The sequence below is a fragment of the Brassica oleracea genome, chromosome C4 (genome assembly GCF_000695525.1).
Source record: "Brassica oleracea var. oleracea cultivar TO1000 chromosome C4, BOL, whole genome shotgun sequence".
Classification (NCBI taxonomy): Eukaryota; Viridiplantae; Streptophyta; class Magnoliopsida; order Brassicales; family Brassicaceae; genus Brassica; species Brassica oleracea.
The window spans coordinates 36,810,822-36,823,533 of NC_027751.1; the positions used below are offsets into that span (position 1 = coordinate 36,810,822).

The 12,712-nt window shown below is 29.0% G+C and overlaps 1 protein-coding gene across 1 annotated transcript; it reads left to right on the forward strand.

Annotated features, from left to right (window-relative positions):
• The first annotated feature begins 3,764 nt into the window (after nucleotides 1-3,764).
• Nucleotides 3,765-7,059, forward strand: LOC106340991 (SNF1-related protein kinase catalytic subunit alpha KIN11). Its single transcript, XM_013779811.1, has 11 exons — nucleotides 3,765-3,815; nucleotides 3,906-4,112; nucleotides 4,651-4,835; nucleotides 4,930-5,112; nucleotides 5,207-5,338; nucleotides 5,419-5,604; nucleotides 5,684-5,773; nucleotides 5,866-5,949; nucleotides 6,142-6,264; nucleotides 6,672-6,869; nucleotides 6,945-7,059. The coding sequence occupies exons 2-11, from the start codon at nucleotides 3,923-3,925 to the stop codon at nucleotides 7,056-7,058; spliced, it is 1,485 nt and encodes a 494-aa protein (XP_013635265.1). The 5' UTR covers nucleotides 3,765-3,815; nucleotides 3,906-3,922; the 3' UTR covers nucleotide 7,059.
• The last annotated feature ends 5,653 nt before the right edge of the window (nucleotides 7,060-12,712 follow it).

Genomic DNA, 12,712 nt, shown 5'->3' on the forward strand with positions numbered 1-12,712 from the left:
TAAGAAAAAAATTTAAAAAAAATGATAAAAACAAAGATTATTCCTAAAACTAACAGAACCTAATACAAACAATAAAATCCTTAAACTACCATTCGATTTTAATTCTATATTCAAAATCCTTAAATTCCAAACCACTAAAACCAACAACATAACAGGTTTTTAATCAAACCGTCTCATTTAAAATGGAAACTTTCATGATTTGGTGGTGATTTTAGGAGAGAGGGAGACGATTTTGAGAGAGAATGACGAGCATAAGAGTTTTGTGCTTTTAGGGAGGGGAGAGTCTAGTGGAAAAGAATAAGTGTTTGGCAAATATGTATTAATAATTGAGAAATTGTGAACCTCTAGATTCACCAACCAATAGTGTTTGAGTAATTGATATTTTATATCTTTTAAAAAAAGGAAACAAAATTGAATTTCCAAATAAGATTATATTTTTAAAATAAAATAATAAAAATAGTTACAAAAAAATGTATATATATATTGTTAAACCGTTAGCAAAATATTAAATCCTATACCCAAAATCCTAAACTCCAAACCCTAAATTATAAACCTTAAATCTTGGATACTACTATTGGTTGGTAAATCTAGAGGTTCACACTAGGGGTGAACCCAAGAATTTCTCTTAATAATTTGCGACAAAAAAATTCATCAGGAATCCGTTGTTTTTTTGTGTGGTAATCTATAAATTTGGCGGTCAAGTTTCCAAATTTATTTTGGATTTCCCATAGAATATCCTATCCGTCGAGAATTTTTCAGTATATTTATTGGATTTTGTAAAAGTTTGGCTTTCCAATAAAGTATCAGGAATCGATGCAAAAATAATTTTCTATCAAAAATTTGTCAAAAAAATTTTGAATGTATTTTCATACGTCAAAAATTCGTAGAAAATTCCCGTTGGACTTCTGACACACTTGAAAATTCCATAAAAATCATCAAACGGATTGTCGTTCCGGTTACGAATAATGAAAGAAAAAAATATTGATGATATCTGATTATGTTATACTTCTGATATAGGAAGGTTTATCATTCTCACACACTATCCAAAACAATTATACTATTTTAAGAAAATTATCTATCGATTTTGTTTATCGTTTGTATAAGTATACATATCATTAATTTGAATTTTTGTAATTCATTCAAATTACCCTAAGGTGATGTTATTATTATCCAATATTAAGTGTTTATGGTGCCCAACATTCCTTTTACATTTATTATATGACCCTTTAATCTTTTTGACACCGTAAACCCCTAAAATGCTATACATTTAAGACCCTAAATTGGTATCCTTTAGAAAATCTATGAGGAATTCCCAACGGATTTCTAACATAAATCAATTTTTATTACTTCCATAGGAAACTCATGAAGGGTTTATATAAAATTTATATTTATTTAATTTATTTGGGAAACTTTCTAGACTTTCTGAAAAATATATTAAAAATAGATATTTATTTAATTTCGTTAGAAATCCGTTAGGAATTCCTGAAATGTTCTCCAAGGATTTATTAAAAATAAATATTAATAATTTTTTCAGGAATCCGTAGAGAATTTCTAACAGATTTCACAGATATATTTAAAAATAAATATTTATTTAATTTTGTTATGAGTTTCTAAGAAATTTCTAACAGATGATCTCGTCGGGAATATATCTAGAATTCCAAACAGATATCTGATGGTTATATTTAGAATTTTATCAGAAATTTGCAAAAACAAATTGATGGATTTTTGACGAAATTTTTTTTATCGGTGTTTAGTCAAGATTCTGTCGAAAACATCCTACGGATTTAATTTTGTCCAAAACTCCGTTGGAAATTCATATGTTTTATTATGGGATAATTTGTAAATTACTCCATTAAGAGTTTGAAATTTGAAAATTACACCTTCTATTTTATTTTTTGAAAACTACACTTTCTTAGATGTGAATTGACATTTTTACCCAAAATTAAATATTTCAATAGTTGATATATTAATTCGAAATTAATAAGAATAATATTATTATAATTATTTATGTTTAAGATAAATATGTGTGTTGAGATAAATATGTTGTTTTACTATTTAAAATTTTACAATAACAAAGATAATATAAAGTAAACAAATTACGATTTGTTTTGACTTTACCATGAAGTTTGCATAAATTTTATTTTATTTTCTTAATCTTATATAAACAAATCAAGATTGTTTGCATCCAGAATTATTCCCTCTAAGAGTAATTTTCGGTATTGACACATTTAAGTGGATCCGTATTGTGCCCGTTGTTGCGATTGCGAGGAATCAACTTTTCATATTTTATTCACATGTCCATATGCAAAAACAGTGTGGAGAGCTGCTAGTTATCCAACTACGCTCACAGATGCCACATGATCACTAGAAGATAAGCTAAAGCTGTTTTTCACAATTATAAATAATGATATGTTAATGGAGGAAAGTAGACAACTACCTTTTGGTTTATGTGGAGATTCTGAAAAAGCAAGAACCGAAAATAAATATTCCGGAAGCTATAATATTAGATAGAGCAAAGGCATATGTTATGGAATGGTTTGCATCTTTTCCAGATTTGTCTCGAGGCCCAACTAGACAACGATCTCATAATAGAAAAATTTCATCTTGGTCTCCTCCACCGATAGGATGGGTCAAATATAACTATGATGTCTCTCATTTTCAGGTCATCATAACTCTGGTATGGGTTGGGTGATATGAAGTAGTAACGACATCGTTCTCGAAGCAGGAAACAGTGGAAGAATCAAAATTTACAGCTTTGATCTGGGCAATGCAAGCTTCATGGTCATTGGGATACACTAATCTGATTTTTGAAGGAGATAATGCTATTATAAATAATAGTATTCAGAACGAGAATTTCCAGCCTCGATTTCATTTCTACCTATTTACCGTTTCTTTTTGGATAATAATGTTTGTTAACTGCAGATTTCAACATACCAAGAGAAATAATAATAGAGCAGCAGATTCTTTGGCTAGAAAGTCTTTCTCTTTATGTACTCAGTGGAGATTGTTCCATGAATTTCCTCAATTTTTGGAGGATATCGTAAACAATGATAATGATTAATAAAAGTATTTGGTCGTTACTTTACATATAAAATAAAATAAATTAAGAATTGAGAAATATTAAGATTGGACAATTTGGTAAATTTATTTATACATAAGTGTATTTTCCCAAAAACTTAAACAATGGTGTAGTTTTCAAATTACAATCTCATTTGAGTGTATTTGTCCAAATTTTCCCTTTATTATACTGCCTGAACCAAAATAAACATAAAATTACGGTTGGTAACTTCTAGTCTTAATTGTTTTCTCCGCAGGTTATTCTACATATGGATACATATCACGTATATGCTATAATAAATATACTAGGAAATAAAAATTGTGTAGTTAGTCAAACAACCCATTAACATTAATTGCAATTGTTTTAAAATAGAAATATATTATTGGCATAAGAAATGTTGCATATATATGTGGATTCTAATACCATATAAAAACAAACCTTTTTACTAATATATTTTAAATTTATATTGTCATTTTGCAAATTAATCCAATATTAGCTAAAACAGATATTGACCATTAATTTTAACGTTCGGGTGTCAAAATTAATTTATTATTATGTAATGAGTCATCATGATTCATGGAAAAAGTGTGACTCGTATTTTTCTTTTTGTTTTCTTTGTCACTCTGACTCAGATTCTTGCATAAGTCAAAACAAGATAAAGACCAGAGAGATGAAATAAAAAGGGTGCGACCGTGGACAAAGAAGCCATACAATTGTTTTTTCTTATCTTTTACTCCTAGTCCTCTACTGTTTTCGTGTATGTGTTCATATAGTGTTTCAGATTTTCATTTTTCTTTATCAATCAAGACTTTTTCCGATTTTGATCTTGAATTTTTATCTATTGCAGATTTCCCCAACAGTGAAATGAATGGATCATCGAGTCAAATTTCCAGTAAGAGGAAATCAGTTCTACCAACTTATAAGATTGGTAAAACTCTTGGACAAGGATCTTTTGCGAAAGTGAAATTAGCTGTCCATAAAACTACTGGACACAACGTTGCTATCAAAATCCTTAATCGTGAGAAGATTAAGCAGATGGGAATTGAAGCAAAAGGTATATAACTTCAGTATATCTAGAATAAAACTACAAGATTGTGGCAATCCTTCCATGGTAATCAATAGCTAATGTATGCTCTTGTAGTACAACTAGTTGGTATGGAATGTATACGAATCTTTCTCATATTCGATTTCGAAAACTGACGTGGAATGTGACTATGACATATAACCTAATTGATAGTTTTGTGCTATTGTTGTCGATGTGTTGCATATTCTACAGAAAAAGTATAAGTTGAATGTCTTGGTATATGCATAAGATCACTTTTTCGTTTAATCTTCACTTATATATACAAATTAGTGTTTTCAATATGTCATTACCTATATTCGACAGACAAAATTTATACTATGTTGTTTTAGGTACATAAGATCACTCTTTTATTGTTTAATATTGTTTATACGTATGTTTTTTTATATACGCGGTACGTAAAACAACATAGTAGAAATTTTGTCTGTCGAATATAGGTAATGACATATCTTACGTACGTAAGATCAATCATTTCATTTAACCTTGATTATTGCATTCTTTAACCTTATAGTGGAGAGGGAGATCAAAATTCTCAGATTGTTGATGCATCCTCATATCATCCGTCAATATGAAGTTATAGAGACACCAGAAGACATTTACGTTGTCATGGAGTATGTTAAGGCTGGCGAACTGTTTGACTATATTGTAGAGAAAGGTAAATTACATGAAGACGAGGCTCGCTATCTTTTTCAGCAGGTTAGTTTTTCTTTTAACTTTTTACGGTATTTTGCAAAATATATCTTATCTTCTTTGATTTCTAGTATTTGCTTAAAATCTTTTTCTTATTCAGATCATATCTGGTGTGGAGTATTGTCACCGCAATATGATCGCTCATCGAGATCTCAAACCGGAGAATATACTCATGGATACGAAATGCAACATAAAGATTGCAGATTTTGGATTGAGTAATGTCATGCATGATGGTCACTTTTTGAAGACCAGTTGTGGAAGCCCTAACTATGCTGCTCCGGAGGTATATATCATTTGGAAAAACTAATAATCATTTCATTAAATCCAGTATCTATATCAAGTTTCAATTAATGACATCCGAAAATTTGTTTTCATAGGTTATTTCAGGAAAACTGTATGCGGGACCAGAAGTGGATATTTGGAGCTGTGGAGTCATATTATACGCTATACTATGCGGTAATCTTCCTTTCGATGACGAAAATATGCCTGGTCTATTCAGCAAAATCAAGGTATATTATCCAACGATTTTTCGCAAAATCATCTATTATACATGTTTAGCAGTCAAATATTTATGTTCTTTTTTTTTCAGAAGGGAGAGTATATTCTTCCAGATCATTTATCGTACGCCGCTAGAGATTTGATACCGAGAATTCTTACGGTTGATCCTATGATGAGAATTAGCATTCCTGGGATTCGTCAACATCCTTGGTTCAGTACTAAACTTCCCCCTTATCTTGCTGCTCCTCCATTGGATACTACCGAACAAGCTAGAGAGGTTAGAGCCCTTTTCATTTTATCGTAACAAAATAACATCATTCGTATGAATTAGTGAAGTTCAAATATATTTTTTCCAGATTAATGAGGAGATCATTCGAGACGTGGTCAACATAGGGTTTGTTGAAAAACACGTTAGGGAATCTCTTTTCAACAGAATCCAAAACGAGGTATAAAGTATTTTCTCAATAATTAGTTAGGTATGTTTATACCTTATATAGTTTTAAAAAGATTACTGAGGCTTCATATTTCACTGTTTTAGGCAACCGTTGCATACTATCTGGTACTGGACAGTCGACGTCGTAGTCCCAGTGACTATTTCAAGTCCAATGTTAATAAGATTTCGGTATTAATTTGCTCTCTTTCTCTACAACATAAACTCTAAACGAATTAATAAAACCATATAATTAAAAAAACATGGATGCAATAACACTCCTGGGTTTTTGCACATTGGTGATGAATAAAATACCAATTACTCATTTGATCTAACCATTTGTTGTATTGGTCTCTAATACCTGTGTCGTAATTTCTTCTTTAGAGTTTTAATTCGACGATTCCAGCTCAAACGGTTGCTCCGTTTCCGGCATTGGTTAATCATCACCTCATGGCTGGACTAAGACCACGGGTTAGCGCTGACAAAAAATGGGCCGTTGGACTTCAGGTCAGGTCCATGGTTGTTGAACCTTTTATTTGACTTTTCATTTATTTTATATGGCTGGAAATTTAGGACAATTGATAATCGTGGAATCTCTCTCCACTATACATTATACTTTTCGACTTAATCGTTTTTGTTTTTTTTTTTGAAAAGGACTTAATCGTTTTTGTTTGTAGAATACAATTATATAATACTAAAATGACTTTTAGTGTGTACTATTTATCTAAACTGCTATAGTTGAGTTTGAATTGTTACAGCTTAACTAATAGTATATTGAATATGTTTTCATATATCTTTTATTTCTCACGTCCATCTTAAATACTTTTGGATTGAACATGTTATTACTTTATAACTTTTACCAGTCAAAACTTAGGATTGCTGTAGTTTAAGTTTTGTTCTTGCTATGTTGACAGTCTCAAGCGCGTCCTAAGGACATCATGACTGCTGTTTTTAAGGCTCTTCAAGACCTTAAAGTGAGCTGGAAACAGATTGGAGAGTACAACATAAAATGCAGATGGGTTCACCAAAGTAATATCTCCAAAGAGAAATCTAACATGATGGAAGCTGAACTTGCGATGATCTCACCAACCGTTCTCAAGTTTGAACTTCAGGTATATATATACAGGGTATTAATTTATCGAATAAAGTTAAATCGAAAATAATTTGTATCTTTTTTGTGGTTATAGCTCTACAAAGCAGGTGAGGGAAAGTACGTGCTGGACATCCAGAGAGCCGATGGACCTCAATTTCTCTTCTTGGACCTGTCCGTCTCTCTTCTCAGAGAGCTACATGTGATCTGAAGCTCGATATCTCTTCGGATAATTCTTCCATGCTTCACTGCTTGGAATTCAATTATGCTATCTATGTTTTCTGTAAGCCACCTTTGGTACTAAACAAAAAAAACTAGTTAATTTGTATTTTGTCTATTTGCATGAGTTTTTTCTCAAAATGCATGTGACAAACAAACAATATTTCTCAATCTAAATATGAAATTATATATTTAATGCCAACTTGAAAGAAAACATAGTGTAAGAGATTGATTCTCGAACAATAATATGTCATATATTCGTGACTTGTAGTTATAAGAATAAAAGAAAATCACTAGAACTTCTTACAGTATAATGGTTTGGGTTAAATTCGTAAGAGATAAGGTAATAAGAAATATCTACAATAGAACAGGAGAATATATGATGTATCCTAGCTTGATATAGAAGACATCCTAATATTACTATTCTGTTTTCACAATAAGTCATTCTGAGCTACCATTGCTCCCAACATGGATAAGTACTCAGTGTTTAGTATCCTCTTCATCTCAGGAGGAGACCAGGATATTTACATGGTGGATCTTCGTAACAAGTTAACTGCTACAATGTTCCTTTAGGAGTGCTTCAAAGGCCTATGATAACAGGTTTAGTTATCTCAAAAATATATTGGGGTTATGAAAATCTTTATTAGCTGGAGAAGTACCAACCGACCAAAGGTCTCCATATTTAATATCATGAGCCGTCTAATTCCTTCACTCCTGATTAAGCCGTTTCGTTTAGTAAGAGTATTTTGAAAAAGTTTGTTTTCTTAATTAAAATTTTGCTTTGGCAGAGGATATTTGTTTTACTTTGTTATTATTATCTTTTGACTTTTTGGGTCTTGGTAAGTTAAAAGGATATAGTTTCTTATGAAAAGCTTCTTGCGGAGATCGAAGGATGATGCTATTGTTTTCAGTACAGTGAGAAACAAAAATTAATTCAAGAAGAACTTGTATGATACCAATGTGTTAGCGGAACTTGATTCAGCGTAGAATTGTTTATTTAGCGTGAAGAAAAATGTGAAAATGTCTTTTGGATTAAAAAATTTTTTTGACTTCAATGAAAAGAAGAATAAAAAGTCTCACATTTTTTATAACAAGAGAAATGCTGTGGTATAAAAATGGCATTTTCTTAACAAGGTTAAAAAATTTGAAAACAATGTGGAGAAAGAATGAGAGGGGTGAAACAGTTTCATCATACTTGTTGTGACATAGTCCTACTCTTAGTAAGATCGAGAGTAGATCGTAGAATTATAGTTCTCAGATTCTGTCTGGAGTGTTGCGAAGCAGTCTCATCACATTTGTCTTACGAGATTCAAAAACCACACATATAGAGTTTATCGAGTTAAGGACATAGATCAAATCTCGACTCCATGAATTCATTTTTTCCTTAACGATTTCTTGAACGTTTTGAAGCTTTATATTATCAATTTCATCGCTTTTTGTTTTCTGATTTTCAATTATGATTTTTGCGGTCTTACAATCTTAACTCAATAAATCTGCTTCTTGCTTATCGCTTGAGTCAGATAGAATATTTCGAACACTATTGGTAAAATGATTTTATAAAATTGGTTTTAAAAACATTTTTAAATTGATCTGAAACAATTCTGTGAACGCTCTTTAGCTATTATGCAGAACGTTTGTGGTATCCCACAAACACATTAATTTCTAACTTATGTACCAATCGTACAAATTAATTAATAACATTTAAAACCACAATCTTGCATCTGTAAACTCCCGCAGCTACACCTGTAAATGATGTGTTTACACCAATTATCAGACCCTTATTTTGTTTTTCAGGTCTATTTTCTAAGATTTTATATAGGGTTTCATTATCTCTTCTTAGGTAACAACTTTTGATAATTAATAAACTAAGATATTTCTCTTTAAACTTTTATCTTGAGCCAACTTATTTATCAAAAGATGAAGACGGTCTCAACTGATTCTTTGAATCTCTTGATAAAGAAAATATGTTTTATAGAGATTCATCAAATTTCTAGACTGAACTGACTCTCCAATTCATATACATCACTAAGTTGGTATCAGAGCCGAGTGATGTTCCTTCTCGAAGTCTAAACAATGACGAACCCATTTATTAACAAAGACTAAGATCTTGCATCAAGCGTTGGCTGATCTGAATGAGCAGATGCATCAACTCAGAACATTTTTCAACGTTTGTGAGTTGACGAATAATTTTATCCCAATGCTGTCTCTGATTAAGCTGGCTGCATGAATAATGAGAATTCTGAAAAAGACAAGAATGATGGACGCATTTACAAGTACAAAACAAGAGTAATTGCCCAAACTTTCCATCAATAAACTAATATTGACTACATGGAAACATTTACCATCATTATCGATCACAATGATACTCGTGATCTTTAATGTTGCAATGAATTACTTCAGCCATTTCAACAAGTAGATGTGAACAATTATTGGTTTCTTGGACAACTTATATAAGAGATTTACGTCTCCCAACCACATGGGATTTTTTATCTTAATTTGCCTACTCGTGTTTATTGGTTGATCAAGACGCTTTACAGTCTTAAATATGCTTCTCATGCCTTGTAAAGCTAAGAATTTATTTTCATGATGTTGGATTTCAAAAGTAAACTGGTGCACAGAGCCGGGCCCTGAGGGGAGGAATGTGAAACATTTGAATGAGGCCCCACAAACTTCCCAATTTTTTTTTTTTAAAAAATTATGTATATCTATGTAAAACTCTATAAATGTTAAATATATAATATATAAAAGTTAAAAAACAGTTTATAAAAATAGTAATAAGATATCAAGCATATTTTAGGTTCTATAATTTATATATGAATACATTTTATAATAAAACTACTAATATAAGGAAAACCAAGTTTTGATTTTTCTAAAAAGAATGAAAACCAAGTTTTGATAAAAGTAAAATAAAATAAAATATTTTAATATTTAAATACAATTGAATACATGTTTAGTTTCGGATAGGGCCCCCAAATTTTTAGGACCGGCTCTGCTGGTGGATACTTCATCTGGGAGACGAAACTCGCGCAATAAAAATTGAGAAAATGTGTAATTTTTCGGAGAACCAGAGTTACGATAATCACACAATTAAACACGGAAACGAAAAGACAGTGAATAAGATAAAGTTGCACAAAAACGTTTTATTGACCACAATACCAACAAGTTTGAATAAATTACACAAGAGTTCGTATAAAGATTTGTCAAAAATAAAAAAACAATATAACAAAGCAGAAAAATTTATTGTAGGATATAGGGAAGTGACTGGCTGTCGGTGTAGATGTCCTAGCAGCCAAATTTAGTCTAGAGCCATATATCTTAACCAATCAAGTTTTCGTTTCTAAAAAAACCAACAGCTAAAAAATGGTTGTAGAACTTTATTTTCAGAGTAAAAAAATAGTGTTTTACAAAGGTACAACAAAAGACATTATAACAAATAAATTTACAGTTTAAATGTTACATCCAAAAACATAAAGCTACAGCTCATTCAATCACTTTCTTAGTCTTTATAAATTTTTGACGTAGATGTAACTGATATAACTATAGAAATTAAACGAGAAATGGAAGAAAAAGAAAAAAATTCCTATAGCAAATATTTTTTTTTTACAGCTTAGTAAATAATGCGCTAGAAAATAAGTTTTTTTACGACTATTTCTTTAATTTTTTTTGCTTTAGCTTTAAAAACTAAATAAAGATAATTGATATTATTTAGGGTGATTGGTTGAAATGCAACAACTTGCAAAAAAAAGTATTTTTGATATCTTTCTAAAATTGTATTTCGTTGAATTTTTTTGACAAAATTTTTTTTTAAGCTTCCATGTTTTCTCTCATGCTGATTAGACAACAAACGTTTTGTGACAACAAATATGTAAATCATTTATTTGAGTCGTGATATGATTTCATCTTCCTACGGAAAAAAATTTAGGAGTTGCTACATTCTTAACAGAAGTGGAATACATTAGAAACTACTTAAATAAATATTTGATAGATATTAATAAATAGGATATATTAATAAATTTCACTAGTTGTGAATTGGGTTAAGATAAAATACAATACAGTTCGATAAAATAATAAAATAATATAATTATGTAAATATATGGTTTCAATATAAACATAAATTAATAAGTAATGTATATAAAGTGTATATAAATATAAATTATAAATTATATAGTTCGTTTTTATTCAAATTGAAATAAATCTTTATTTTTTAAAATATTTCTAAATATATATTGATTTTAATTTTCCATTTTACACCTAAAATATATTCATCTTTACGGTACATATTAGGAAAATTGCCACAATGACCACTTTTCATATTTACACTAATTACTTTTATCTTCACTTTCAATGAAGGGTAAAAGATACTTATACCCCTAGAGTTAACTAATCTAGACTTAGAGTTTAGAGTTGATGTGTGTAGTAAGGTTTTTGAAATGTGAAATTTAAGATTCTAATAAATCTATAAATAAATACTTAAAAAATATAAAAAAATTGAAAAAAATAGTTTCAAACATAATTTTTGATTTTCAAAAAGAAATTTTGAAAAATTTAATAAAAAAAATTCAAAAAAATTTTTATAAAAAAGTTCGAATTTGAAAAAGTATAATCCGAAAAGATAAAAAAATTATTTTATTATTATTATTTTTTATTTTCATTTATTTAAATAATAATTTATTATATATATAGATAACAAGGGTATAAGAGTCTTTTGTCACTTAATGAAGAAGATATTTTTGAAAATGTCCATTTATTGGTGGTAAACATGAAAAGTGGTACCATGAGAGTGGTCAACATAAAAATTTCCTTACATACTAGGAGATTCTCCTATGCTCATGCACGAATATAAACATTTTAAATGACATATATATTATAATAATTGATTAATATTTTCTTTGCAATTTAAAATAATTTTATAATTCATATTAATAATATTATTTTGTTTTAGTTAGACATATGATTTTAGATATATAATATCTAGTCAGTTTAGTTATCATTTGAGTATATTATATATATTGCATCTATTCACCATAATTTAACTATAATATTATTTTTCTAGATTTAAATTTTGATTATTTTTTTTATTTTTATTTAGGTTGGTTGTTCTCTTACATAAGTAAATAGTTTTTAGCAAGATTATGTATAACACGAATAGACACCTATCAAATTTTAATTCCATATTATAAAGTAAATAAATTATAAAATTAACTAATATCTTAGTTACATTTAAAAATTATTTTTAAAATTATATGTATAAATATAATTTTAAATAATATAATTTTATTTTCCGTAAGATATGTGATTTTTATTTAATATTTGTTTTGAGAATCAAATACAAAAAAAAAATGTCGATCGATTCAAAATTACAAAAATGAATATAAATATAATTTTTTGAAATATTATGCACATATATTTTACAAAAGAACTAAACCATGAAAATTAGTTAATATTTTATTTCTATTTATTATTATGCTTTGAGGAATACCCTAATTATATGTATAAAAATAAATAAATTATTACTGTAAAGATAAAATAGTCTTTATTTTAACTAAACCTTTATTTTTGGACAGAAGAAATTGGATTAGTTTATTTACTCATTTTGTGGGTATATTAAAGTTACATATACACCATCAAATTGAAATGCATTGTTTG